The 24,173-nt window shown below is 42.4% G+C and overlaps 2 protein-coding genes across 22 annotated transcripts in view; one reads left to right on the forward strand and one right to left on the reverse strand.

Moving 5' to 3' along the window:
* The window catches only part of LOC110493465 (RNA binding protein fox-1 homolog 2), a 33,489-nt gene extending 18,591 nt beyond the window's left edge, over positions 1 to 14,898 (forward strand). For 6 of the 21 annotated variants that reach the window (XM_021567757.3, XM_090204519.1, XM_090204522.1 and 3 more), the window contains 7 exons: positions 5,841 to 5,931; positions 6,102 to 6,185; positions 8,593 to 8,740; positions 9,141 to 9,183; positions 11,057 to 11,148; positions 11,430 to 11,505; positions 11,660 to 14,898. In XM_021567757.3, coding sequence (XP_021423432.1) covers positions 5,841 to 5,931; positions 6,102 to 6,185; positions 8,593 to 8,740; positions 9,141 to 9,183; positions 11,057 to 11,148; positions 11,430 to 11,505; positions 11,660 to 11,704 — 579 coding nt within the window. In that variant the 3' untranslated portion in view covers positions 11,705 to 14,898. Of the gene's footprint in view, positions 1 to 3,364; positions 3,413 to 5,840; positions 5,932 to 6,101; positions 6,186 to 8,592; positions 8,741 to 9,140; positions 9,184 to 9,622; positions 9,660 to 11,056; positions 11,278 to 11,314; positions 11,506 to 11,659 lie in introns of those variants that run through there. The other 15 variants (XM_090204520.1, XM_090204521.1, XM_090204523.1 and 12 more) reach the window with 6 other exon arrangements.
* A 1,586-nt stretch (positions 14,899 to 16,484) lies between these two features.
* On the reverse strand, positions 16,485 to 17,615 carry LOC110493466 (retinal cone rhodopsin-sensitive cGMP 3',5'-cyclic phosphodiesterase subunit gamma-like). The gene is made up of 2 exons (XM_021567761.3): positions 17,428 to 17,615; positions 16,485 to 17,180 (listed from the first exon to the last, which is right to left on the reverse strand). The coding sequence occupies exons 1-2, from the start codon at positions 17,529 to 17,531 to the stop codon at positions 17,063 to 17,065; spliced, it is 222 nt and encodes a 73-aa protein (XP_021423436.1). The 5' UTR covers positions 17,532 to 17,615; the 3' UTR covers positions 16,485 to 17,062.
* Positions 17,616 to 24,173: the final 6,558 nt, after the last annotated feature.

The following is a 24,173-nucleotide window of genomic DNA, read 5'->3' on the forward strand; positions in this document are numbered from 1 at the left end:
GCTTTGGCTCTTGGTTTTAGATTCATGCTCCGTTTTGAGCTCTTCTGCATGCTCTCAACTGTTATGCACTCCTCTGCTGTGTGAATGTGGGCCTAAACGTGTGGGTGAGAGAGAAATACGGGGGGAAGAGGGGGAGAGAGAGCGATGGAGAGAGTGAAGAGTGACGATGATACGGCTGTCTTCCTCTCCTTTCCCCCCTTTTCTGTTCTGCTCCATCTCTTTCTCCACTCTTTCTCTGTCTTCATGCCGGTCGGTCTGTCTATCCTTGTTTGTCTCTCTCCCCGTATATCAACCTGTGTTTGTTTGTGACCCTCAACACCTGTCCATATTAGGCTTGGGCGATATCCAGATTTTCATACCGTCCTACCTGCCATCCCAGGATTTACGGTATTACCGGCATAGCCCACAAGGGGCACTAAAAACCACAAGTAAAAGCCCGTTGGGCGTCTATTACTAGAATGCTAACAACAAACTATTTGCAAAGACCGGCAAATCCGGCTCATAAAGTTATACAATCATAGCTAGTAGCTACCGAATGTCATTTTTGTTGCGTCTGGACTTGTACAAGCGAAGGTGAACTAGAGAAATTGTGCAAATGAACAAAGTTGTGATGCATGCTTTTCTGAAAGAAGATCCAGCATGTGTACATCCAGCAGAGGTGAGAAGAACGGAGGAGGAAAAAACCTGCTAGTAAGGAAGCACAGGGGAAACATGGCAGATAACCAAGAGCCCTTTGACTTCTCACACACGGCAGGAAGCCGTGATAAGATATCTGATGGCAAACATTTCGCAGTGATTTGTATGAGTGTAACTTCATCGCCTCGTGCGGCGCACACCAGTGATTGGCCGATAGATATACAACGCTGTGGTCTCACCAGCTCCCGGCTGTCTCCTGTTGTGCCATTTGCCAGAGGTGGGACCAAGTCATTGTTTTACAAGTCACAAGTAAGTCTCAAGTCTTGGCGCTCAACTCCCAAGTCGAGACAGGCAAGTCCAATTCAAGTCTAAAGTCTTTAGCGCTGAGTTTCGAGTCCTAAACAAGCCCTAATGTGCTCACACCAAATGTAATACCATTTCATATTTTTAACGAGTAGTAGTTAGTATATTACATTTACGCAAATCATGAATGCGTTAAAAAATAACTATTTATTACTTTCGAAATAAACGTTATATTTCCATGGAAATACATGGGTAGCCCCCCCCCCCCCCCCTTTAGTGATCGCTATCGGACGACGTAGGCTTGTACACAATCACCCAACCTTGTTTTAGGAACATCAGCCAGGATTTAGGCTAACTGCCTAGCCAGTTGTAGCTCAATCTTGGGGGCAATGACACTGTTCCCGCACTGACTGACTGTGTGGAGGCTCATTGATTTAACGTTACGTTAGCCTACATGCTACACTAGTAAAGTAATAAATATATAGCTGTCGGCTATATTAGCCACGACTTACCGTTCTTTGTGCAGCTTCAAATGTCGAACAAAGTTGGAAGTTGTTGTGCCTCCGTCTGTAATTTTCTTCCCGCATGTTTTGCGAGTTGCAATACGTTTTTTGTTGATACAACGTCGTCTTTATATCTGAAAATAATAATTTGGGGTATCATCTTTCCAAGGGCTCCATCTGAATTCACCCGGCGACATTCCTCTGCACTGCCGTGCACAACTTTTTCTCAGCTGGCACAATTTGATTGGCTGCTGTCCGATTCAAACTGTAATCCGTTAAATGAAGAGTTGATGCGCTGCACATTTTTTTTTTTTTTCAATAGCATTATTTTTCATATTTGGGCTTGGGGAGGCTTGGGGAGGCTTGGGGAGGCTTGGGGAGGGTGTCAGGTCGAGTCATAAGGCTCAAGTCCAAGTCAAGACGAGAGTCATTGGTGGTGAAGTCAAAGTCGAGTTGCAAGTCATCATATTTGTGACTCGAATCCAAGTCATGTGACTCAAGTCCACACCTCTGCCATTTACAAACAAACACTTGACTGGCTCAACTGTTCTAGGGAACTGCGGTAAACGCCGAACAGATTGCACAAGTTGACTGCAGGTATTAACTTTAAAAAGTTACTACAAATATTCAAATTTATTGAAAAAGCATCCTGTGGCTTTTCCAAATACCCTAGTATATGGTATAAATGGTATACTGCCCAAGCCAAGTCGATATACCCCTCTCTCCGTCTGTCCGTTCTCCTTTGTAAGTGTACTCCAATACAGTATTTTGTTATGTGCGGTGTTATCTATTACTTCTTTCAACATTAATGAATTACTTTACTTATTACACCCTGGGAAAAGTAATTAGTTACACTAATCGTTATTACCTTTGTTACACCCCAAAACGTTGCGCTTCCTCACTCAATGTAAACAATGTTAACGTTACCCTACGTAGGCCTATGCACCAACACAATTAGCCTAATAATGACCGACACAATATCTACTGAGGATAAGGGCAGCATTTCCTCTACTACATACCCAGCTACATGCTGGTTCAGCTCTCCCTGGGTCACAGCCTGTCCTCCTGAACCATTAAGATGAGGTAGGCCCACAGTCATCTTAAGCAGCAGGGTCAGGTGTTTTTCACCTGGGCAGAGTTTACATTTTACTGTGTTATTCTTGTCATCTTGTCCTACCAAATTAAAGTAATGGGAGTACTTCCACGCTGGGAAAGTAAGTGTTTTAGACGCTTCTGCCATTTTTCCATCGCCCTCACTTAAGCAGTTAGTAGTAGTGTGTGCATGCATAAACAGGAACCTGGTGAGAGGACATTTTTTAAATGTTATTTATATATATATATATATATATATATATATATATATATATATATATATATATATATATATATATATATATATATATAATATAATATAATATAATATTGCGCCGACAGAGGGAATAATAATCTCACACATTCATTTGGATCAATAAGTGTAATAGGAAGGGAATGATAACAAAAATAACTAATATTATTACTGCAATTTGAACAGTAACTCTGATATATTACTCGTTACCACAAAAAGTATTATTATTACTGTAGCACGTTACTTTATAAGGAGTTACCCCCAACACTGGTTATGTGTTGAAAAGTTCAGCGACTTCTCCCGTCCCCATAGGCTTCTAGATTGATCCCTCAACTGTCCCCCTCTGTCTCCCATATGTGTATGGCTGTATCTGCTCATATGTATTGGGTATTTGTAGTAGTTACATCAATAGAGGTCCGTTTTATGTCAAAAGGTGACCAATCACTCATGACATCACTTCCTCTGTGTACCTCAGGGTGGGGGTGGTTGCTTTTCATCACCTCATTGGTTGTTTTTGTTTTGGTTAATTTCTTATTATATTTTCTCTATTTCCCCCTGATGATTTCTGTGTTGTCAGTCTCCACGGTAACCGCTCGCGTGTCCTCACACCGTTTCCCCAGCAATGGTAAGTTGTGTACACATGGCATCATTTTTGAATGACCCCCCACCCCCCTTCCGCCAAATAAAGATAAAGTGCACCCTATACACACACAAAAATACAATAAAAGTGTCCATGACCCGGCAGGGTTTGATCGAAAGGATCTGATTGGCTCATCCTGTGATTGATTGTGGAGCTGGCGAATAAAATGCTGATTAGAAAAACCAATGGCATTTGACCGCATGGCCTTCCAGACTCTTTCTGTAACATTAAGATAAGCTGATATAAAACGCATCTACAAGTGCAACTGACTACCACTTTATGCATTAATTCCATTCACCACTCTAACTGCATTCTAACATTAATTCTAGAGCTATTGACTTCCTGCATGGTTGACTATCTCTTGTCGTCTGTATCATATAGTGCCACTGTCATCATCTCTGTTATGTATAAGCTACCTTTCTTTAGTGAATACCAAACGGTAGATTGTTTTGATTCAACAGCATTTTGTTTGGTACACTAGTAGTGGGTTGGCATGATAAAGCATGAACGCGTTGTTGTAGAAGTCAGTCTTGGTAACTAGACAGTAGGTTTTGTGCGCTGGCTATAGTTGTCGATGTAGAAGGGCAAAGTAGTCTATTCTTCACATTAAAACGAAGGTAAAATGACACTGTGTACAAGCTAAGGATATGCAACTGATATAGATTATATAAAATACTTCAAACTAGTTACCAATGGAGACCACCGCTAGAGAGATCATCTTGAAACCATCATCAGTATCACATCTGACTCTCAATAGGATTGAATTTAATTAGATTATGTGCCCAGACTTTTTTTTTATTTTGTCCGCGAGCAGTTTCTTTTTAAAAATGTTGAGCAATGGTTTGGTTTTGGATGGTGTGTTATATTGGTGTCTGCTTCTAGTTATTTGTCGTGCGACACCGAATTGCAATGCCTGACAGTGTTTCACGGTCATGGTTTGATTTGGTTTTTTGAGGAATGACATTTGCATCCCCCCATCCCCCATCCTCTATCTCTTTATTCTGTCCTCTCTGTCTCATCCCTCTCTATCCCAGCTCATGTATTGGATCTTATATGTAGGCAAACGGTTAGACGTTTTTTCTTTTGTTTTGATTCGTTTGTTCCGCATCTTGGTATTTTTTTATTTTTTTTTGTTCATGAGAAAAATAATTTTCTCTCTCACTCTCTTCACCTCCCATCATTTATGTGTTCCCGTGTCTTTTAATGTGGACTGGCTATTCTTCCTGCATCCCGCTCTCTCTTCTCCCCCTCTCTCTCTCTCTGTATGATGTGTGTGACTTGATTGGGAGGGCTGCCAGAATGTTTTTGATTGGTCTATATATACTGCATCTGATGCTTGCTGATTGGCTGGTTTGGCTCACCTTCTGGTCATGTGATGCGCTCTTGATTGACTGGCTGCGTGTAATCTGTGTGACCTGTTCAAGTGATGAAACGTTTTGCATCGTGTTCAACAGAAGCTTACTTCACCCTCTCTTTTCTCTCTTTTTAAAAGTAGCAATGCCTGGAATGGTCTTGGATTTCTTTTGAATGCCTTAATCTGAAATGTATTTTTTATTTTTGTTCAGTCTGTGTGTGTGTCCATGGTTAAATTATTGTGAATACTCACACGTTCCTAGTTTTTTTTTTATCCTTCAAAAGAATGCATGGATCAATCAATTACCATCACTTTACATCAGACAAATGAACCTCTTATCCAAGTTTAGACACTACTGTCACTTTTTAAATTCATAGGGCTCACAGTAGCAGATAAATGTTGACAAGTACAAACATAGTGTTTTTTTTTTTACTAATCTCAATTTATTTGCGTTAGTTACATATGTATTAATAATCTGAGTTAGTAAAGTCATAGCCAGTTCTAAGAGTATTGACGCACTCAAATTTCAAATATCTATGGCCTATTTGTTCTGGTAGTACTGAAGGTTATGTTGGTGCCTGTACTGTGTGGTTTGGGCATAGAAATAGAATGAATAGAACGGATGTCCCCATTAAAGCCAGTGATGGCATATTGGGTGGTCTGTCGGCCATTGCGTGTGTACCCATAAGACCAAAGCAGTAAGTAAAAGAAGTGTACCCATCAATCTGTGCTGTGATTAAAAAAAACTGACATCACAAAAAATACAGTACATTGCATGAGCCACATCACTATTTATTTGAATGAACAGTCTACACTATCATGGAAATTATTACTTCACAGTACCAGATATTGTTAGTGTACCCTTGAGTTTAACCGCCAGTTTTCCAGGTTTAGAGGTTCCACGCCTGTTCTATTCACTCTGTTTCTATGGTTTTGGGTATACAGGAGGATGTTTGTGCATGTTGTTTGTGCATGGAGCAGGCAAGGGTGTTTGTCCCTCAGGTCCGGTGTCACACCTCGTCGTGTTGTCTTGACCTCTGACCTCTCTCTGACACCCAGGTCAACAACGCCACAGCCAGGGTGATGACCAATAAGAAAATGGTCACCCCATATTCTAATGGAGGAGAGGGGCTCGCCGCTCTACCTTATGGTAAAGATAATATTGCTGGTTATAACTGCTGAATATAACCAACCCATTAGTAGCAATGTAGTTGCATGTGATTACGTCAGTGTAATTGCATAGTATGTTTAACTTGTTGAGATATAGATGTTGAGTGTTACTCATATTTCTTATCCTCTTTTTCCTCAAATTTACATTAGGGCTACTAAATGCCAACTCCCCTACAGCCGGGTGGAAGTTGAGTCCAATGGTTGGAGCCATGTACAGTCCCGAGCTCTATACAGGTGAGATGCTAATAACATTGTTAGACTAATTTCATCAACACAGCTGATGCTAACATTGTTAACTTAAGTCTTCATTTCATCAGTATAGGTGAGATGCTAACATTGTTAGCTTAAGTCTTCATTTCATCAGTATAGGTGAGATGCTAACATTGTTAGCTTACAGTGTCTAAGGAAAGTATTCAGACCTCTTGACTTTCTCCACATTTTGTTACGTTGCTTTTTAAATTATCCAGCAATCTACGCACAATACCCCATAATAACATCACAATACCCCATAATATCAAAGGCAAACAGGTTGTTAGAAATTTCTGCAAATGTATTAAAAATAAGTATTCAGACCCTTTGCTATGAGACTCAAAATTGAGCTGCGGTGCATGCTGTTTCCATTGATCATCTTAGATGTTTCTACAACTTGGAGTCCACCTGTGGCAATTTCAATTGATTGGACATTATTTGGAAAGGCACACACCTGTCTGTATAAGGTCCCACAGTTGACCGTGCATGTCAGAGCAAAAACCAAACCATGAGGTCGACGCAATTGTCTGTAGAGCTCCGAGACAGGATTGTGTCGAGGCACAGATCAGGGGAAGGGTACGAAAACATGTCTGCAGCAATGAAGGTCTCCAAGAACACAGTGGCCTCCATCAATCTTAAATGGAAGAAGTTTGAACCTCCAAGACTCTTCCTAGAGCTGGCCGCCCGGCCAAACGGAGAAATCGGGGGGAGAAAGGCTTTGGTCAGGGAGGTGACCAAGAACCCGATGGTCACTCTGACAGAGCTCTAGCATCTCTGCAGCATTCCACCAATCAGGCCTTTATGGTAGAGTGGCCAGACAGAAGACACTCCTCAGTAAAAGGCACATGACAGCCCGCTTGGCACCCAAAGACTCTCAGACCCTGAGAAACAAGATTCTCTGGTCTGATGAAACCAAGATTGAACCCTTTGGCCTGAATGCCGAACATCACGTCTGGAGGAAACCTGGCACCATTCCTACGGTGAAGCATGGTGGTGGCATCATGCTGTGGGGATGTTTTTCAGCAGCAGGGACTGGGAGACTAGTCAGGATCGAGGGAAAGATGAACGGCGCAAAGTACAGAGATCCTTGATGAAAACTTGCTCCAGAGCGCTCAGGACAGCCAAGACGATGCAGGATTGGCTTTGGGACAAGTCTCTGAATGTCCTTGAGTGGCCCAGCCAGAGCCCGGACTTGAGCCCGATCGAACATCTCTGGAGAGACCTGAAAATGGCTGTGCAGCAATGATCCCCATCCAACCTGACAGAGCTTGAGAGCATCTGCAGAGAAGAATAGGAAACTCCCCAAATACAGGTGTGCCAAGCTTGTGGGGTCGTACCCAAGACTTGATGCTGTAATCACCGCCAAAGGTGCTTCAGCAGAGTACTGAATAAAGGGTCTGAATACATATGTAAATGTCATATTTCAGCAAATGAACCTGTTTTTGCTTTGTCATTATTGGGTATTGTGTGTAGATTGATGAGGGAGAAAAAACAATTTCATAAATTTTAGAATAAGGCTGTAACTTAACAAAATGTGGAAAAGGTCAAGGGGTCTGAATACTTTCTGAAGGCACTGTACGTTCTCATTTCATCAGAATAGGTGAGCTGCTAACATTGTTAGCTTAAGTTCTCATTTCATCAGAATAGGTGAGCTGCTAACATTGTTAGCTTAAGTTCTCATTTCATCAGAATAGGTGAGCTGCTAACATTGTTAGCTTAAGTTCTCATTTCATCAATATAGGTGAGCTGCTAACATTGTTAGCTTAAGTTCTCATTTCATCAGAATAGGTGAGCTGCTAACATTGTTAGCTTAAGTTCTCATTTCATCAATATTGGTGAGCTGCTAACATTGTTAGCTTAAGTTCTCATTCATCAGAATAGGTGAGCTGCTAACATTGTTAGCTTAAGTTCTCATTTCATCAGAATAGGTGAGCTGCTAACATTGTTAGCTTAAGTTCTCATTTCATCAGAATAGGTGAGCTGCTAACATTGTTAGCTTAAGTTCTCATTTCATCAATATATGTGAGCTGCTAACATTGTTAGCTTAAGTTCTCATTTCATCAGTATAGGTGAGCTGCTAATATTGTTAGCTTAAGTTCTCATTTCATCAGTATAGGTGAGCTGCTAACATTGTTAGCTTAAGTCCTCATTTCATCAGAATAGGAGATTGGTGAGATGTTGATATGACTAGCTTTAGCCTGAATGTATTCCTTTATATTAGGACACTTCACCCCACAAAGGATCTCCATCATAATCAAAATAGCCTGTTTCCCTTTTCTGTAGACTGTTTGTTATTTTCGGTAGGCTGTTATTCGATAGGCTGTTCTTTTGTGTAGACTAACTCTTTGTTCTTTTTTGCCTCTCTCTGATTTCTCTGGCCTGTCTCTCTCAGTCCCTGGCTTCCCGTACCCTGCGGCGGCTGCACAGGCTGCCACAGCGGCGGCGACCTTCAGGGGCGCCCACCTCCGGGGTCGTGGCCGGCCGGTCTACGGTGCTGTCAGGGCAGCCCTACCCCAGCAAGCTATACCTACATACCCAGGGTAGGTGTTACTCAATAAAACACACACTTTTACTGCATGGTGTGTTATAACAAATACACGTAATTGTGTTAGTTTGGTGCTGCGCTGAAATATCATTTCTTTGTCTGAACATGAGATAATATTGCGGTCTACTGCGCAGTGGTCACAATCACTCCAATATGACTTGTAAAGGGCTACGTTTGGCCAAACAAGAGAAGTGGTATTTTATCTCGCACGTTGCACGTGTGTGTATACTAATCGCCCGCCCCTTTTCTCTCCTCTCTTTTACACCCTCTTCTTTATTCTGCTCCTCCTCACAACTTGTATTTCCTTCCACTCCTCAATCACTCATCCATCACTTCTCTTCAATCCATCGCTCTCTTTCTGGTCTTTCCTCTCCTCCCCTCTCTCTCTCTCTCAGTGTGATGTATCAGGAAGGGTTTTACGGTGCAGCAGACCTCTATGTAAGTATACCTCTCTCCTTTGCGCTTTCGCTCTCATTCTCTCCTTTCCCCTCCCTCCGTCGGAGTGTGTGAGCGTGTGTGCATGGACCAAATCCACAGAGCTGTGTATATGTGGGTGATGTAGTAAACTTTACAATTAAACACACGTTTTTTTAAAAAAAATCGTTTTATTCAGTCAATTATTTTAATTAGGCAGATCAATAACAGCTGTTACACACACACGGCACACATTTTGTTCTTGGTGAATCATATTGCTATATGAAGTGGTGCATGCCATGTGCAATGTCCAATCTTCCAGGATCTATACTACACACCCTCATAGTTCTATACATTCATGAATAGACTGCTCTATGCATCGTTTGCCTGCGTGTGGACTGTGATTGATTGTGTGTGTGTGTGGTACCAGGTTGACCATAGCTGTTCTCTGTTCTCTCTGTAGAATAGTGTTTCAGGACATTAGTGGCAGATTGCCCCAGGTAGGGTCCCATCATCACGTCACTGTGTGATCAGCCAGTGTGCATCCATCCTATTACTATGCGTTCCACTGACTGACTGACTGCTACTGGTGTTTTATTGACCATCCCAGATTGAAATGCCTCTTTATTTCTGTTTCTATTACTAACTCACTGGATTCTGACATGGGTGGAGTTGCAGAACGGGGGAGAAAGGGAATCGTTATAACACGAATGACAATATTACCTTCTAGAGGAATTAGACACAACACGATGGACATTCTAAAGTTTTGTTCAGTTAAAAAAAAAAAAAAATGGTACAATAAATCATATATACAGATGAAAACAACATAGGATTTTGCCATGATTCTTATGCAGTCTTTATAACGGCCACCCTTAGATATGAAGTATAGCCAAAATGAGAGGTACACTTTGCCAGTAATGGCTGACATGGTTTCTGAAAGTTGAGGCTGAGTAGCTTAAAGACAGAGGATCTCCAGGATCTCCAGGATCTGAGGATCAACACAGGTCCACAGACTCTCAGGGACATGGATATTCATCTTAATGAGTCGTTCTGACCCCTTCCTGGTATCTCCCTATATCTGTTCCACCTGTGGCATGCTAACTGAATCAATGTTGGCATGCAGACACACTTATACCCCTCTTCCCCATTCTCCTCCTCTCTTCTCTCTGTATCCTCCTCTTCCTATCCCCTCCCTCACCCCAGCAGATGTGTGTGTTACTGAATACTGGGACTTGGTCCTGTAATGATCTATAGGTTAGAATGCAGTGGTGTGTTGCCAAGGAGACGGCCTCCTCTGTTGAGTTTGGGGTGCATGCTGTCCGGCGTCAGTGATTTGGTTGTGACCATGCGAGTGTGTGTGTGTCCCCTCCCCCTTAATTGTATTGGCTGGCCGTCTTCTGTGTGTTCATCATCCGTTTTTCCCTATTAAAGGAATAATGATCCTGATCACCTGTTTATTCACCCCCCCCCCCCCCCTTTCTTTAACGGTGTGTTTTTGATGGGAAGGAGGAGATTTCACACCTGAGGTTATGCACACTTTCTCCCGTCTGTCTCTCCCCCCATCTCCAACAGGACATCAATTATCAGATTAATTGAATGTAGAAAAGTTGCGGCACACTTGATGCAGGGCCTATATCATTGTCACAAACCGAGGCCCTAGTGTTTTTTTGTTGGTCATGGAGGGAGACCGACACGGGGAAAAGGCCTCTGCTACATTCTCTGAATGCCATGTTGCACCAGATGACCTGTTGTTGCTGCTTGTCTTAGTCTCTCTCCTTTTTCTGCTGTTATAAAGGAACATGGCTTCACTCTCATTTATTCCTGGGGTATTGTGTGAGGGAGTTGATAAAAATGGACTAACAACCGTGTTCTCGCTGTCTGTCCCTTCCTCCTTTAGGGTGGCTATGCTGCGTATCGCTATGCTCAGCCGACTGCGGTAGCCAGTCCTGCAGGAGCAGCGGCTGCCGCAGCAGCTGCCTACAGTGATGGGTGAGTGATAGACACAAGATATTACACAAAATAAAGCAGTAGCACACCGTACTATGACTATATCATAGTATATAATATATCATATATATATCATAACATATATTAACACTGTACTATGACTATATATAGGTAACATATATTAACACTGTACTATGACTATATATAGGTAACATATATTAACATATTCAAATGAAAAGTAGTGGGCCTACTTCACTTTCTATTCTGGAACATGTTTGGTTGCACAGCTGTGGGTTTGTAATGTACTCATCTCTGGTGTCCAGCTACGGACGGGTGTACACGACAGACCCTTACCACGCTGCACTAAACCCTGCTGCAGCCTACGGTGTAGGAGCTATGGTAAGAACGCTTGTCTATTTACATTACTATCCACAACAAAGAAAAGATCATAGAATTAGATTGTCCATTCTAGTAATTCTACTTCTATGGTAAGATCTAGCCAATCACTAACCCACTAACTGCCATCTTACCTCCTCTCCTCTGTCTCTACCAGGCCACACTGTACAGGGGAGGCTACAGTAGATTTGCACCCTACTAAAGATAACCACATTTCTCAGGAGCTCTCTCATCCTGTTTGAACAATCTATAAAAGAGCTCCCTCTGCTGTCCAGGATGGAGATTGCAACACGTTGACGCAAGTTTGTCGCCTACCATGGAAACATTTATATTTCAAAATCTCCTGCTGTCCACTCTTTTTTCGCTTCAAACAAAAATATGAATGCCGTTTTAAAGACTGGTAGAAAGCCTTGACAAAGAAGAAAATAGAAAAAAAATGTGTATTTGAACCAAATGGCCGCTTGTTTCCATTGCACGGCTGTATTATAGTCCCCCTGTTTCTCCCTCTCGACACTCTCAGCAGCACAAGACACAGAATGGTCGCCCCCAGCTAGCGTACCTCCAGAGTCATGTAACTGGTGTCCGGGCCGTTAACTGAACACTGAGACAAACCCCCTACCACACGTATAACAGCCAAGGTGTAATGTGGCATGTACTATACACAACTCCTACATCAAGAATGGAGGTGGAGTCTAGTTATGGAAGACAGAACTGTGACTGCCAGTGTCTGCATGTCTTTGGAGCCTGAATGAGCGAGAAACCACAGCAACCGAGCACCAGAAGAATTTTGGAACAGAAAGACAATTTGCAAACAAAGTGGAGGATGTGACTCCATGTTTCCTCTTGTGGGGTGAAGGAGTATGAGAGAGGAAATGACATCATCATTGCAGAGAGAGAGAGGGGGATGGACTGATGTTTTTTTAACACTATTAGAAATGACTCACTTCAAACTGAGCAGTAAAAGGATTATCATAGATGTTCCTTACCTCAAGTTTTCTCAGTCCGTAAAAATGGCGAACCTTTAAAAATTTAATTGTTACAATTATGCAAATAAATTAGTTAGAGAAAAAAAGTTACCAAATTATTATTATTATTATTGCTGATTTATAGCGTTGTCTTTATTGCGTTAATATTGTTAGTTTCAGTGGTTCTCTGAGCACACCTCCACACACATTTTCCACTTCCCTAGAAACGAGGTCTAGGGGCTAGGACTACAGTGTAGATAATATCTATGTCATTCACTACAGTATAGATAATATCTGTGTCATTCACTACAGTGGGCAACACTACACGTCCCCTCTACATAACACAATATTATACTAAACTTCCAGTGCACAACATCATATTCTCACAATACTTCACGCTATACACAAATCACTCAGAACTATATAATATTTCATCACTGCTATCGAGGTACCGGCTGGCTTTTTTTATTGCATTGTGAATGTTAGGCTGAGACATATATCATTGAAACAACCAGAACCTAGTGTCCTCGAATAAACTTATTCAGTTATATTTCTTTGAAAAGTTATGATAGAGATGTATTATTTGGCTATATGATTGCTTTCCCTAACTTGTTCTGTCTTTTTAGAAGAGCAGGTAAACATCAAGTACAGTCTTCCTGAGAATAGCTACGTTGGTAATAGATAGTGAGATTCTGTCAACAGGCGTTGAAAGAGGGACACCATCAATATGAAAAATGTTTAATGCAAAATACCATACTATTGTGCATATTTCTATATCCTTATACTCTATTTCCAAATGTGGTTGTTTTTGCCTCTTTTTTTTGTTCCAAAGATTTGTAGAAAAGCACACTTTTAGTCATGTGTATGATAAATATATTATCGTTCTTGTGGTTATTATTATAAGTGCGGTCTTTTTATTTGTTGCATTAGCTCTTTATGTTGTTTTCTATTGGTAAATGTTGTTGTTCCTCCTAAAGTAAGGTGACATTTTCATTTCCTCCAAGATTAGTTGAAATCTGATATTTTTTTCCCCTCCTGTGTTGTTTTCTTGGGCAGAGGGGAATGGACTCTTTAGTAGTTTCAAAGAGGGAGGGAACCATAGAAGTATGCCACTATGACGTCAGCCTATCTAGTGTTCTATATCTATGGCGTGAACAAAACGGGAAAGCATGTAAAACTAAACTACCAAACTAATTTCCCCCCAAAAGATAGGGAAAGGCTGAAATGTTTGGGTCTCACAATTTATTCCAAGTCCAAAGTTTACAGTAAAAAAGAATACGTTGGAATGAATAGTGGCCTGACAAGCACTTCTTCTGACCTGGTGAAGTAATCTAGTCACTCTGTCGTAGACAAAGACTCCTAACATTTCAGTGCTGAAATTTAGTCAGTTTAAAACGGATGTGAAGAGCGTAGCGCTCGTGTGCTGTCTAGGTTAAAGGGCATGCGGTTTTGAATGATCCAAGTATACAAAAGGTTGTAAGTGTTATCGTTTGGTTTGTACAATGGTAAATGTTTCATAGCAGTTTTACAAAGAAAATGTTATGTGGGGCATGAACTAATTACTATGAAACAATATTTCTAAATGCTGCAGTCATTGTTTATTTTGAAATGTTTGCTCTATTTTTCATTTTATCTTCGGTTTTCTGGCTGTGTGTACCACTCTTAGTGTGAACTTAATCTAAGACATCAACAGGGGTCAAACTCTTCTCTGGTCATTTGACTTTATTATCATGTATTGCAAAAATGGACTGAAATATGAATAACTGAAAAGATACAGCCAAAGAGTTATTTATGCCCTATTTCTATGGTTACCAAATTGAGAAACGCAGAGCAAAGTGGATAAATGATTGACAACCTATTGAACCAATCAACATGGGCAACTAGCATGATGTCGTTCTCCAGGAAGTAGAGTTTGAGACCCCTGACCTAAATGTTTTGCATGATTTTGATTCTGTCTTTTGAGATCAGACTCCAACAGCGTTTGGTTGCAGTAGTCATCTTTTACCACTAAACTCCATTGAGAATGCTAGGCAGCTAGCCCTTTTTTATGCTTAGGATGCTAGTGTAGCAGAGAAGAGCACAGTGCTGTTTGTCAAAGACTCAGGCCCAGTGATGGGCAAAACAAAATGGCCGCCACAACGAGGCAAGAACACAATGGCAACGTTCTAATTTCCATACCGGCATATTACTTTGAATTCATACCTTGATACAGTGCTTCATACTAAGTAGTACACTTGTGTGGATATTGGAACAGAGCCATGGAGTAGGCTCCTTGTAGTATATTATACAGTGAGGTGGTTCTTAATCACTATAGGTTTCAAATAGAAGTGACTGTCCTTTTGTGAATCTCTTCCCCTCTGTCATGTTTATCCCTTGGCTGCCATTATGCTATTTTGTTAGTGAATGTCCATATAAAATCTTTTATATCAAATATTTTGTTGTGGTTTGTGACTCTCGTTATTTTGGTGTCCAATTTCAAATCAAATGTTATGTCACATGCGCTGAATACAACAGGTGTAGTAGACCTTCCTTACAGTGAAATGCTTACTTACGAGCCCTTAACACTTTCTGTTCTTAAAACTGCATTGTTGGTTAAGTAAAAAATAATTAAAGAGAAGCCGTAAAATAACAGGCTATATACAGGGGGTAGGGGTACAGAGTCAATGTGCGGGGGCACCGGTTAATTGAGGTAATGTATACATGTAGGTAGAGTTAGTGACAATGCATAGATAATAAACAGCAGTGTAAAACAGAGAGGGGGGGGGGGGGGGGGGTGCAAATATTCTGGGTAGCCATTTGATTAGCTGTTCAGGAGTCTTATGGCTTGGAGGTAGAAGCTCTTAAGAAGCCTTTTGGACCTAGACTTGGTGCTCCGGGACCGCTTGCTGTGCCGTAGTAGAGAGAACAGTCTATGACTAGGGTGGCTGGAGTCTTTGACAATTTTTTTTAGGGCCTTCCTCTGACACCGCCTGGTATAGAGGTCCTGGATGGCAGGAAGCTTGTCCCCAGTGATGTACTGGGCCGTTCGCACTACCCTCTGTAGTGCCTTGCAGTCGGAGGCCGAGCAGTTGCCTTACCAGGCAAAGATGCAACCAGTCAGGATTCTGTCGATGTTGCAGCTGTAGAACCTTTTGAGGATCTGAGGACCCATGCCTTTCAGTCTCCTGAGGGGGAGTAGGCTTTGTCGTGCTCACTTCACAACTGTCTTGGTGTGCTTGGACCATGATAGTTTGTTGATGTGGACACCAAGGAACTTGAAGCTCTCAATCTGCTCCACTACAGCCCAGTCGATGAGAACGGGGGAATGCTGGTCCTCCTTTTCCTGTAGTCCACAAACATCTCCTTTTGTCTTGATGACGTTGAGGGAGAGGTTGTTGGCCTAGCACCACCCGGCCAGGTCTCTGACCTCCCTACAGACTGTCTCATCATTGTCGGTGATCAGGCCTACCACCGTTGTGTCATTGACAAACTTAATGGTGATGTTGGAGTCGTGCCTGGCCATGCAGTCATGAGTGAACAAGGGAGTACAGGAGGGGACTGAGCAATTTCCTATGTTGTCCTGTGTTTTAATAATGTGTGTTTGAGTCGCTGGCGGTTGTATTTTGTGCTATTGAGGATCCAAAATAAGAAATACATTTGAATTGATTGCTTCTGATGAAGTATTGCCTAAGTACCAGGAGAAGTAGCTGTTTTTCAATTGGTTATTCTTCATATAATTCAAGAGGGTTCATATGTGATTGACACATTGCAAGAGTGATCGGCTATCAAATGAACAGTGAAATTATACAGACATTTGACATTCACTGTAAAAAAAAAAAATGGATTGATTTTATTTTGTACATAAATATATATTTCTGTATATAAAAAGTGCTTTCAAGGAGAGCAGGTGCAGGTTGAGAAAATAGTCAGGTGGGAGGAAACCAACTATGGTTGAGATATGAACAACGCTTAATCAAACCCTCTTTAATAACATTGTAAATGTAGTCCAGCCTCTCTCAGGAAGTGCACCAGTCAAACTGTAGTAGTAGTGTCGAAGTGAAGTAAGCTTCACTGACATGACCATTTATTTACCTACCAGACCGCAGAAAGCGAATGCACATCACTATTATACATTACATGTCTTATTCATATAACTTGAGTGGCATTTGACTTCAGTTGTTAGGACTTTGCTTAGCTGGTCGTTTACGTGAGATTTCTACAGGAGGACAGTGGCAGGATGAGGTTTGGTATTATGTGTTTTCAGTTTAAAGCTGGTATGTGTATATTTCCCAAGTATCACTGTGTGTTTGTGCGACTTCACCAATTCTCTCAGGGTCGGTGGTGCACCCGAGTACGCCCGGCTCTCAGGGTCGGTAGTGCACCCGAGTACGCCCGGCTCTCAGGGTCGGTAGTGCACCCGAGTACGCCCGGCTCTTAAACAACGAGCTGATGTCAAAGTGGAAGCGCCTTGTACAAAATGGCATAACAAAACAACAAGAATCAGTTCAGAGTACTGGACTCCCTGACCTCAGGGTCCAGAAAGGAGGAGGAGAGGGGGAGTGAAGGAAAGAGAAGTGGAGGGGGTGGTCGATGGGAGGGAAGGAGGGGTAGGGCGTCTAAACAATTCCATATTTCGCCAGGTCACTGAGTTCCATGTCACCGAAAGCTTCCCATGGGCAGACCACTGTGATGTCTGTGCCGAGACCCTCCATGCCGGGGATGTCGTCACCGAATCTGGTGGGAGAGGAGAGGGGGAGAAGTTCCATGAGCTAAAGGGATAGAGACACAGCAGACGAGGGTTGTGGTGGTAAAGTTGAGTTGGAGAGAAAGATGTATTGAAGTGTGTTGGTACTGTATAAAAGGAGTTGCATTTGATATGTAAGGATGGATGCTTGTTATGCTAGAAGGCGTATGCGCAATTAGTTTTCATTGTTGTAGTAGTAGTTATATTTGTGTGTTCTAAGGGGAGTTTCCAACTCACCCCTTCTGGCCAGGCTTGGGGGCCTTGCTCTTGAAGGTACGGGTAGTCCTCTGCTTGAATTTAGGGGGGGCCTTCTTTTCAGCAGCAGTTGCAACGTCTGCCATTTCTGTTGGTTACTGAGAGCGAGAGGGAGGAAAGGGGGTCAATAAGGTAGCTGGGAAATACGTAACTGAATAACAGTAGCAAATCCCATCAAGATATCAGTCAGGAGTAGATTATCGGTTTCTTTAACTCCATCGGTTTTATCCTCAATCTGTCTTAATCCAAACCCCTTTCCCTAATACCTAGTTATTACCAACCCCTCCCTCTCTCTGTCCCGTTGCACCCCAAGAGTGATAATCCCTCTAAAATAACCCTGAGCGGTCTATGTTGATCCAATCATACCAGATTAGATCTGGCACCAAGGCCAAAATAGTACTGTACTAACCAAGGCCAAAATAGTACCAAAGCTACTTGTTAGCGTTACAATCTGTAGTTCGGCTGAGGTCACTTCAACCAGAACATTGTGTAACTAGAAGGTTCTTTGAGACCTTTGAAACCAGTAGTAGCCTATCCCAGTCTTCCATTTCAACTGCACTCTATACAATGTTTATTTCTACAGTAGAATACATTGCACACAGATGCTTTTGAGAGTTCATTGTCCATGCAAGCAATACTCTGCACCCAAACACGTTTTATTCCACCACTCTAGACATGCATCCTGTACAGGTGTTATGGTATTATGTTGTCAAGTCAACAGCCAATCAACATCTCTCCCACATCACATTCCATAGCTGCTCTACTGATCTGCATGTGTTCCTTATATAGTGTCCTGGTATTGCCTATTTGTCTGCTGACCTCCTAGTGTCCTGGTATTGTCTATTGATCTGCTGGTCTCCTCCTAGTGTCCTGGTATTGTCTACTGGTCTCCTCCTAGTGTCCTGGTATTGCCTATTGATCTGCTGGTCTCCTCCTAGTGTCCTGGTATTGTCTACTGGTCTCCTCCTAGTGTCCTGGTATTGCCTATTGGTCTGCTTGTCTCCTCCTAGTGTCCTGGTATTGATGATTGGTCTGCTGGTCTCCTCCTAGTGTCCTGGTATTGCCTATTGGTCTGCTGGTCTCCTCCTAGTGTCCTGGTATTGCCTATTGGTCTACTGGTCTCCTCCTAGTGTCCTGGTATTGCCTATTGGTCTGCTTGTCTCCTCCTAGTGTCCTGGTATTGATGATTGGTCTGCTGGTCTCCTAGTGTCCTGGTATTGCCTATTGGTCTGCTGGTCTCCTCCTAGTGTCCTGGTATTGATGATTGGTCTGCTGGTCTCCTCCTAGTGTCCTGGTATTGCCTATTGGTCTGCTGGTCTCCTCCTGGTGTCCTGGTATTGTCTACTGGTCTCCCCCTAGTGTCCTCCAGCACAATTCAATTCCCTGTCTATCAGTGTGTTGAATGAAAAGCTCCAGCCTCTCTATTAGACTCTGCTCTCATCCTCAAGAGTCAGTTGTGTGAGCTGTCTCAAGTCTACAGCACACAAGTCTACCACAAGAGGCTGTTGAGGGGAGGATGGCTCATAATAATGGCTGGAATGGAGTGACGGGAATGGTATCAAACACATGAGAACCATGTGTTTGATGAGTTTGATATTTCATTTATTCCGTTCCAACTATGAGCCCGTCCTCCCCAATTAAGGTGACACCAACCTCCTGTGAAGTCCACAAAGGTCCTTCTCCAGAGCCAGCACTAAAGCAAGTGCATTGAACGCTACCCAGTCAATGACCATCAGCAATGGAGCACAATCTCAACAAGACAACTACATGGGAACAGTACAATATTTCCAGTGAATTCTCTACACTTTAAAATGTTTTCTGCAATTGTCTAAGGCATTGATGCCAAATGACCCTTACAGGGCATGCAATAAAGGTAGCTAATGCTCAGAGCTGAGCGTAACAGGACGCTGCAGTTTCATCCTACCTGTCTTTGCAGTCTGTAGTGAACAGTTCTCCGGAGTTGGGTTGATCCTACTGAGATCCTGCTGTATCTCTCTTCCTCCTCTCCGACTGTCCTCCCCTTTTATACACCTCTGACTTAATCCCCTCTGACCTTTGCACTGTCGCTCGCGCACTCTGTCCCAGAGGTCAGAGTTAACCTCTGCAGGTAAGCTGGAGGTAAACCCAGTGGCCAATGCATGACCGTGTGTACTGTGTATCCTACTGGGTGTTTACTGGCCACCAGCCCGTCCCATGCTGCTAGCTGGCCTGACATAACATCCAGAGCATGTAGCGAGTCCCAAATGGCACCCGATTCCTTATATAGCGCACTACTTTTGACCAGATCCCTATGGGTAATGAAAAAGGGTGCCATTTTGGATGCAGTGTATATATGTATATCCACTGTGGGCTACGTGCCTGCAGAGTTAAGGCCCTGTAATAGGCTTACACATGGCACCGGCCACTTTGAGTATGTACAGCAGTGTATAATGTCTTGGCATGTGTAGGCTGTTGTGTAATTGAATGGATGAACACACATTGGTAACCCTGATGTAAAGTAAGCTTTAGGTTGGTATTTATAGGGAGAGAGGGACTGTTTTAGTAGGGGTGAGAGGGTAGTGTATCAGTGGCCTGTAGTTGTTGCAAGGGCTAATTGTGTTAACTGCAGAGATACTAAGAGAAGAGCTTTTGTGGTCTTATTAAGGCCCAGTTTAACTAAGTGTTTGCAACCAAAAAACTAATCTAAAACAAACTTTAGGTAGGATTTACACTTGGGCTCCATTCAATCTGTCTCACTGAAGTGTTACCGATTGTGTGATAGAAATGTAAAAGTCATTTCCGATTGAGCTGACATATTCAGATTTTACTGTGAATGCAGTCCCCGCTAATTTCATTCGCGCTGTAATGTTGCACTGCCATGATACGGATTGAATAGAGCCATTCGTGTTTTATAATTTATTCCAACTTCATTTGACCTTTTTGTTTATTCCTCAATGTTGAATTCCCCTTTTGAAAAAAACTGGTTCAAACGCTAAGGAAATCTGGGTGTAAATATTTAAAATGATGGGCAACTCATACTAAGGATCTGTGTTTGCGTGAACTTTACTATGAATTGACCCGTGAATTGAACCTAACCCAGCTGCCCTGTGAACATAGTCCTTGTTCTATTATGTGTTTTGGACTCTCCGCTTTTTGGTGATTCATGCAAAAAATGTGTTTTTAAGCTCGAACAAATGTTTAGGACTGGTTTAAATGTGTCATGTGAGTATTATGGAGAGAATCTAACAGGGATAGTTGGTCATTTACATGGGTTAGCTAGAGCTGTTTGTCCCACCCACCACAATCCTGCTAATTTTCTAGCTAACATTTACACTCCCCTACGTATTCAAATTCAAATCATTTTTCATGGGAAACCTAAGTTGAAATTCAGAGGTTTTTGTTCAATGTTCCCACCATCTTCAGCTGAACTAATGGTTTCAGAGGGTGTCTTCTGAGGTTAAACAAAGAAATCATCCAATGTTATTTATTTCATTCTCTCTCTTAAATATACAATGCATTCAGAAAGTATTCAGACCCCTTCACTTTTTCCACATTTTGTTACTTTACAACCTTATTCTAAAATTGATTCAATTATTATTTTTCCTCATCAATCTACACACAGAAACCCAAAATGACGAAAGCAGGTTTTACCTTATTTACATGAGTATTCAGACCCTTTGCTATGAGACTCAAATTTGAGCTTGTGTGCATCCTGTTTCCATTGATCATCCTTGAGATGTTTATACAACTTGATTGGAGTCCACCTGTGGTAAATTAAATTGATTGGACATGATTTGGAAAGGCACACACCTGTCTATATAAGGTCCCACAGTTGACATGCATGTCAGAGCAAAAACCAAGTCATGCCCATTAGGCCGAAGGAATTATCTGTTGAGCTCCGAGGCAGGATTGATCTGGGGAAGGGTACCAAAAAATGTCTGCCTCATTGAAGGTCCCCAAGAACAAAGTGGCTTCCATCATTCTTAAATGGAAGAAGTTTGGAACCACCAATACTTTTTCTAGCGCTGGCCACCTGGCCTAACTGAGAAATTGGGGGAGAAAGGCCTTAGTCGGGGAGGTGACCAAGAACCCGATGGTCACTCTGACAAAGCTCCAGAGTTTCTCTGTGGAGATGGAAGAACCTTCCAGAAGGACAACCATCTCTGCAGCACTCCACCAATCAGGCCTTTATGGTAGTGGCCAGATGGAAGCCACTCCTCAGTAAAATGCACATGACAGTCCGCTTGGATTTTGCCAAAAGGCCCCTAAAGGAGTCTCAGGCCACGAGAAACAAGATTCTCTGGTCTGATGAAACTAAGATTGAACCCTTTGGACTGAATGCCAAGCATCACGTCTGGAGGAAAGCTGGCACCATCCCTACGGTGAAGCATGGTGGTGGAAGCATCATGCTGTGCAGGTGTTTTTCAGCAGCAGGGACTAGGAGACTAGTCAGGATCAAGGGAAAGATGAATGGAGCAAAGTACAGAGAGATCCTTGATGAAAACCTGATCCAGAGTGCTCAGGACCTCCGACTGGGGCAAAGGTTCACCTTCCAACAGGACAACGACCTTAAGAACACAACCAAGACAACACAGGAGTGGCTTCAGGACAAGTCTCTGAATGTCCTTGAGTGGCCCAGCCAGAGCCCGGACTTGAACCTGATGGAACATCTCTGGAGAGACCTGTAAATGGCTGTGCAGGTGTGCCAAGCTTGTAGCATCATACCCAAGAAGACTTGAGGCTGTATTTTCTGCTGAAGGTGCTTCCACAAAGTCCTGAATAAAGGGTCTGAATACTTATGAAATGTGATATTTTGTTTGTTATTATGGGGTATTGTTTGTAGATTGATGAAAAAAAAAACAATTGAATCAATTTTAGAATAAGGCTGTAACGTAACAAAATATGGAAAAAGTTAAGGGGTCTGAATACTTTCCGAATGCTCTGTATATGTGTTAGACAACCAACTTTGTGGTCAGTTTGTTTATGGTCTTTACTTGTTCTTGCCGTCGTTGTTGTAATGCAATTTAACAAAACATATACATTCTCAGTAACCTGCCCATAGCAACTCAATGGAATTTATTCATTGAAGGGTGTCTTCAAATGTCTTACATAATATTGTCTGCACAATCTCCATGTAGACTGATGCCTTTGTTGTGGAAATCAATGACTCCCTGGTTCTCGGGACTAGCTTTACAGATGTAGGATCTTAATTAGAACTTTCCTGCAATGTAGGGAATAAATACAAAAGAATCCACTGACATTTCAGACTTGATTTTCCCTTTTGAAAATTCCATCAACCCATACAAACATGTCCATAAATTATAATCCACATAATAATTCACATTTCCTGTTGCTGCAGGATTGTTTTCCTGCTGTAGCAAACTGGCTCAAATTAAGGTCCTACATCTGTAATGAACACGAGGGGAGACAGAGAGCTGGTTTCAAACTCGGGGCGCAATGGACCACAGGAGGAGGCAGGTAACTGGGTCCAGGGGCAGGCAGAAGGTCATACACAGGGGGTCCAAAAGGGCAACAGTACAGGCAGGGAAAAGGCTAGTAATGTAGTCCGGGAGATCAGGCAATAGGTAGATAACAGGAAATCAGGCAGGGAATAGGCAAAAATCACAGGCAACAGCGCTCCAAAAGACATGTGTCACAAAACCAACAACACCTCACAGTGATGGGGTGCAAAGAACTGAACTAAATAGTGTGTGATAATGACATACAGGTGTGTGAACAGGTGATTAGAATTCAGGTGATTGGGATCTAGAGAGTGAGCTGCATTCAGGAGATCTAGGTGTTTGACAGTGAGCCGGAAAATGGTCTGGAAAGTAAGCTGTGTTCAGGGAATCTACGTGTTTGAGGGTGTGAGTTGGAAGCAGACTTTACAACTTCAAGTTTTAATGTTACATGCACAAGTACATTGAAATGTCTTTCTTGCAAACTCAAAGCCCAACAATGCAATAATTAATAACAATGTATTACAAAAAAATTATAGTAATAAGAAATATGAAAAACACTAAGTAAGCACTCCATCACTCCCCTTCTTGGTCAAATAGCCCTTACACAGCCTGGAGGTGTGTTGGGCCATTGTCCTGTTGAAAAACAAATGATAGTCCCACTAAGCCCAAACCAGATGGGATGGCGTATCACTGCCGAATGCTGTGGTAGCAATGCTGGTTAAGTGTGCCTTGAATTCTAAATAAATCACTGACAGTGTCACCAGCTTAGCACGCCCACACCATCACACCTCCTCCTCCATGCTTCACAGTGGGAACCACACATACGGAAATCATCCATTCACCTACTCTGCGTCTCACAAAGACGCAGCGGTTGGAACCAAAAATCGCAAATTTGGACTCATCAGACCAATGGACAGATTTCCACCGGTCTAATGTCCATTGCTCGTGTTTCTTGGCCCAAGCAAGTCTCTTCTTATTATTGGTGTCCTTTAGCAGCGGTTTCTTTGCAGCAATTCGACCATGAAGACCTGATTCACACAGTGTCCTCTGAATAGTGTATGTTGAGATGTGTCTGTTACTTGAACTCTGTGAAGCATTTATTTGGGCTGCAATTTCTGAGGCTGGGAACTCTAATGAACTTATTCTCTGCAGCAGAGGTAACTCTGGGTCTTCCTTTCCTGTGGCGGTTCTCATGAGAGCCAGTTTCATCATTGCGCTTGATGGTTTTTGCGACTGCACTTGAAGAAACTTTCAGTTCTTGAAATGTTCCGTATTGACTGACCTTCG

This window comes from Oncorhynchus mykiss, chromosome 17 (genome assembly GCF_057628025.1).
Source record: "Oncorhynchus mykiss isolate SJ-2025 chromosome 17, ASM5762802v1, whole genome shotgun sequence".
Lineage (NCBI taxonomy): Eukaryota > Metazoa > Chordata > Actinopteri > Salmoniformes > Salmonidae > Oncorhynchus > Oncorhynchus mykiss.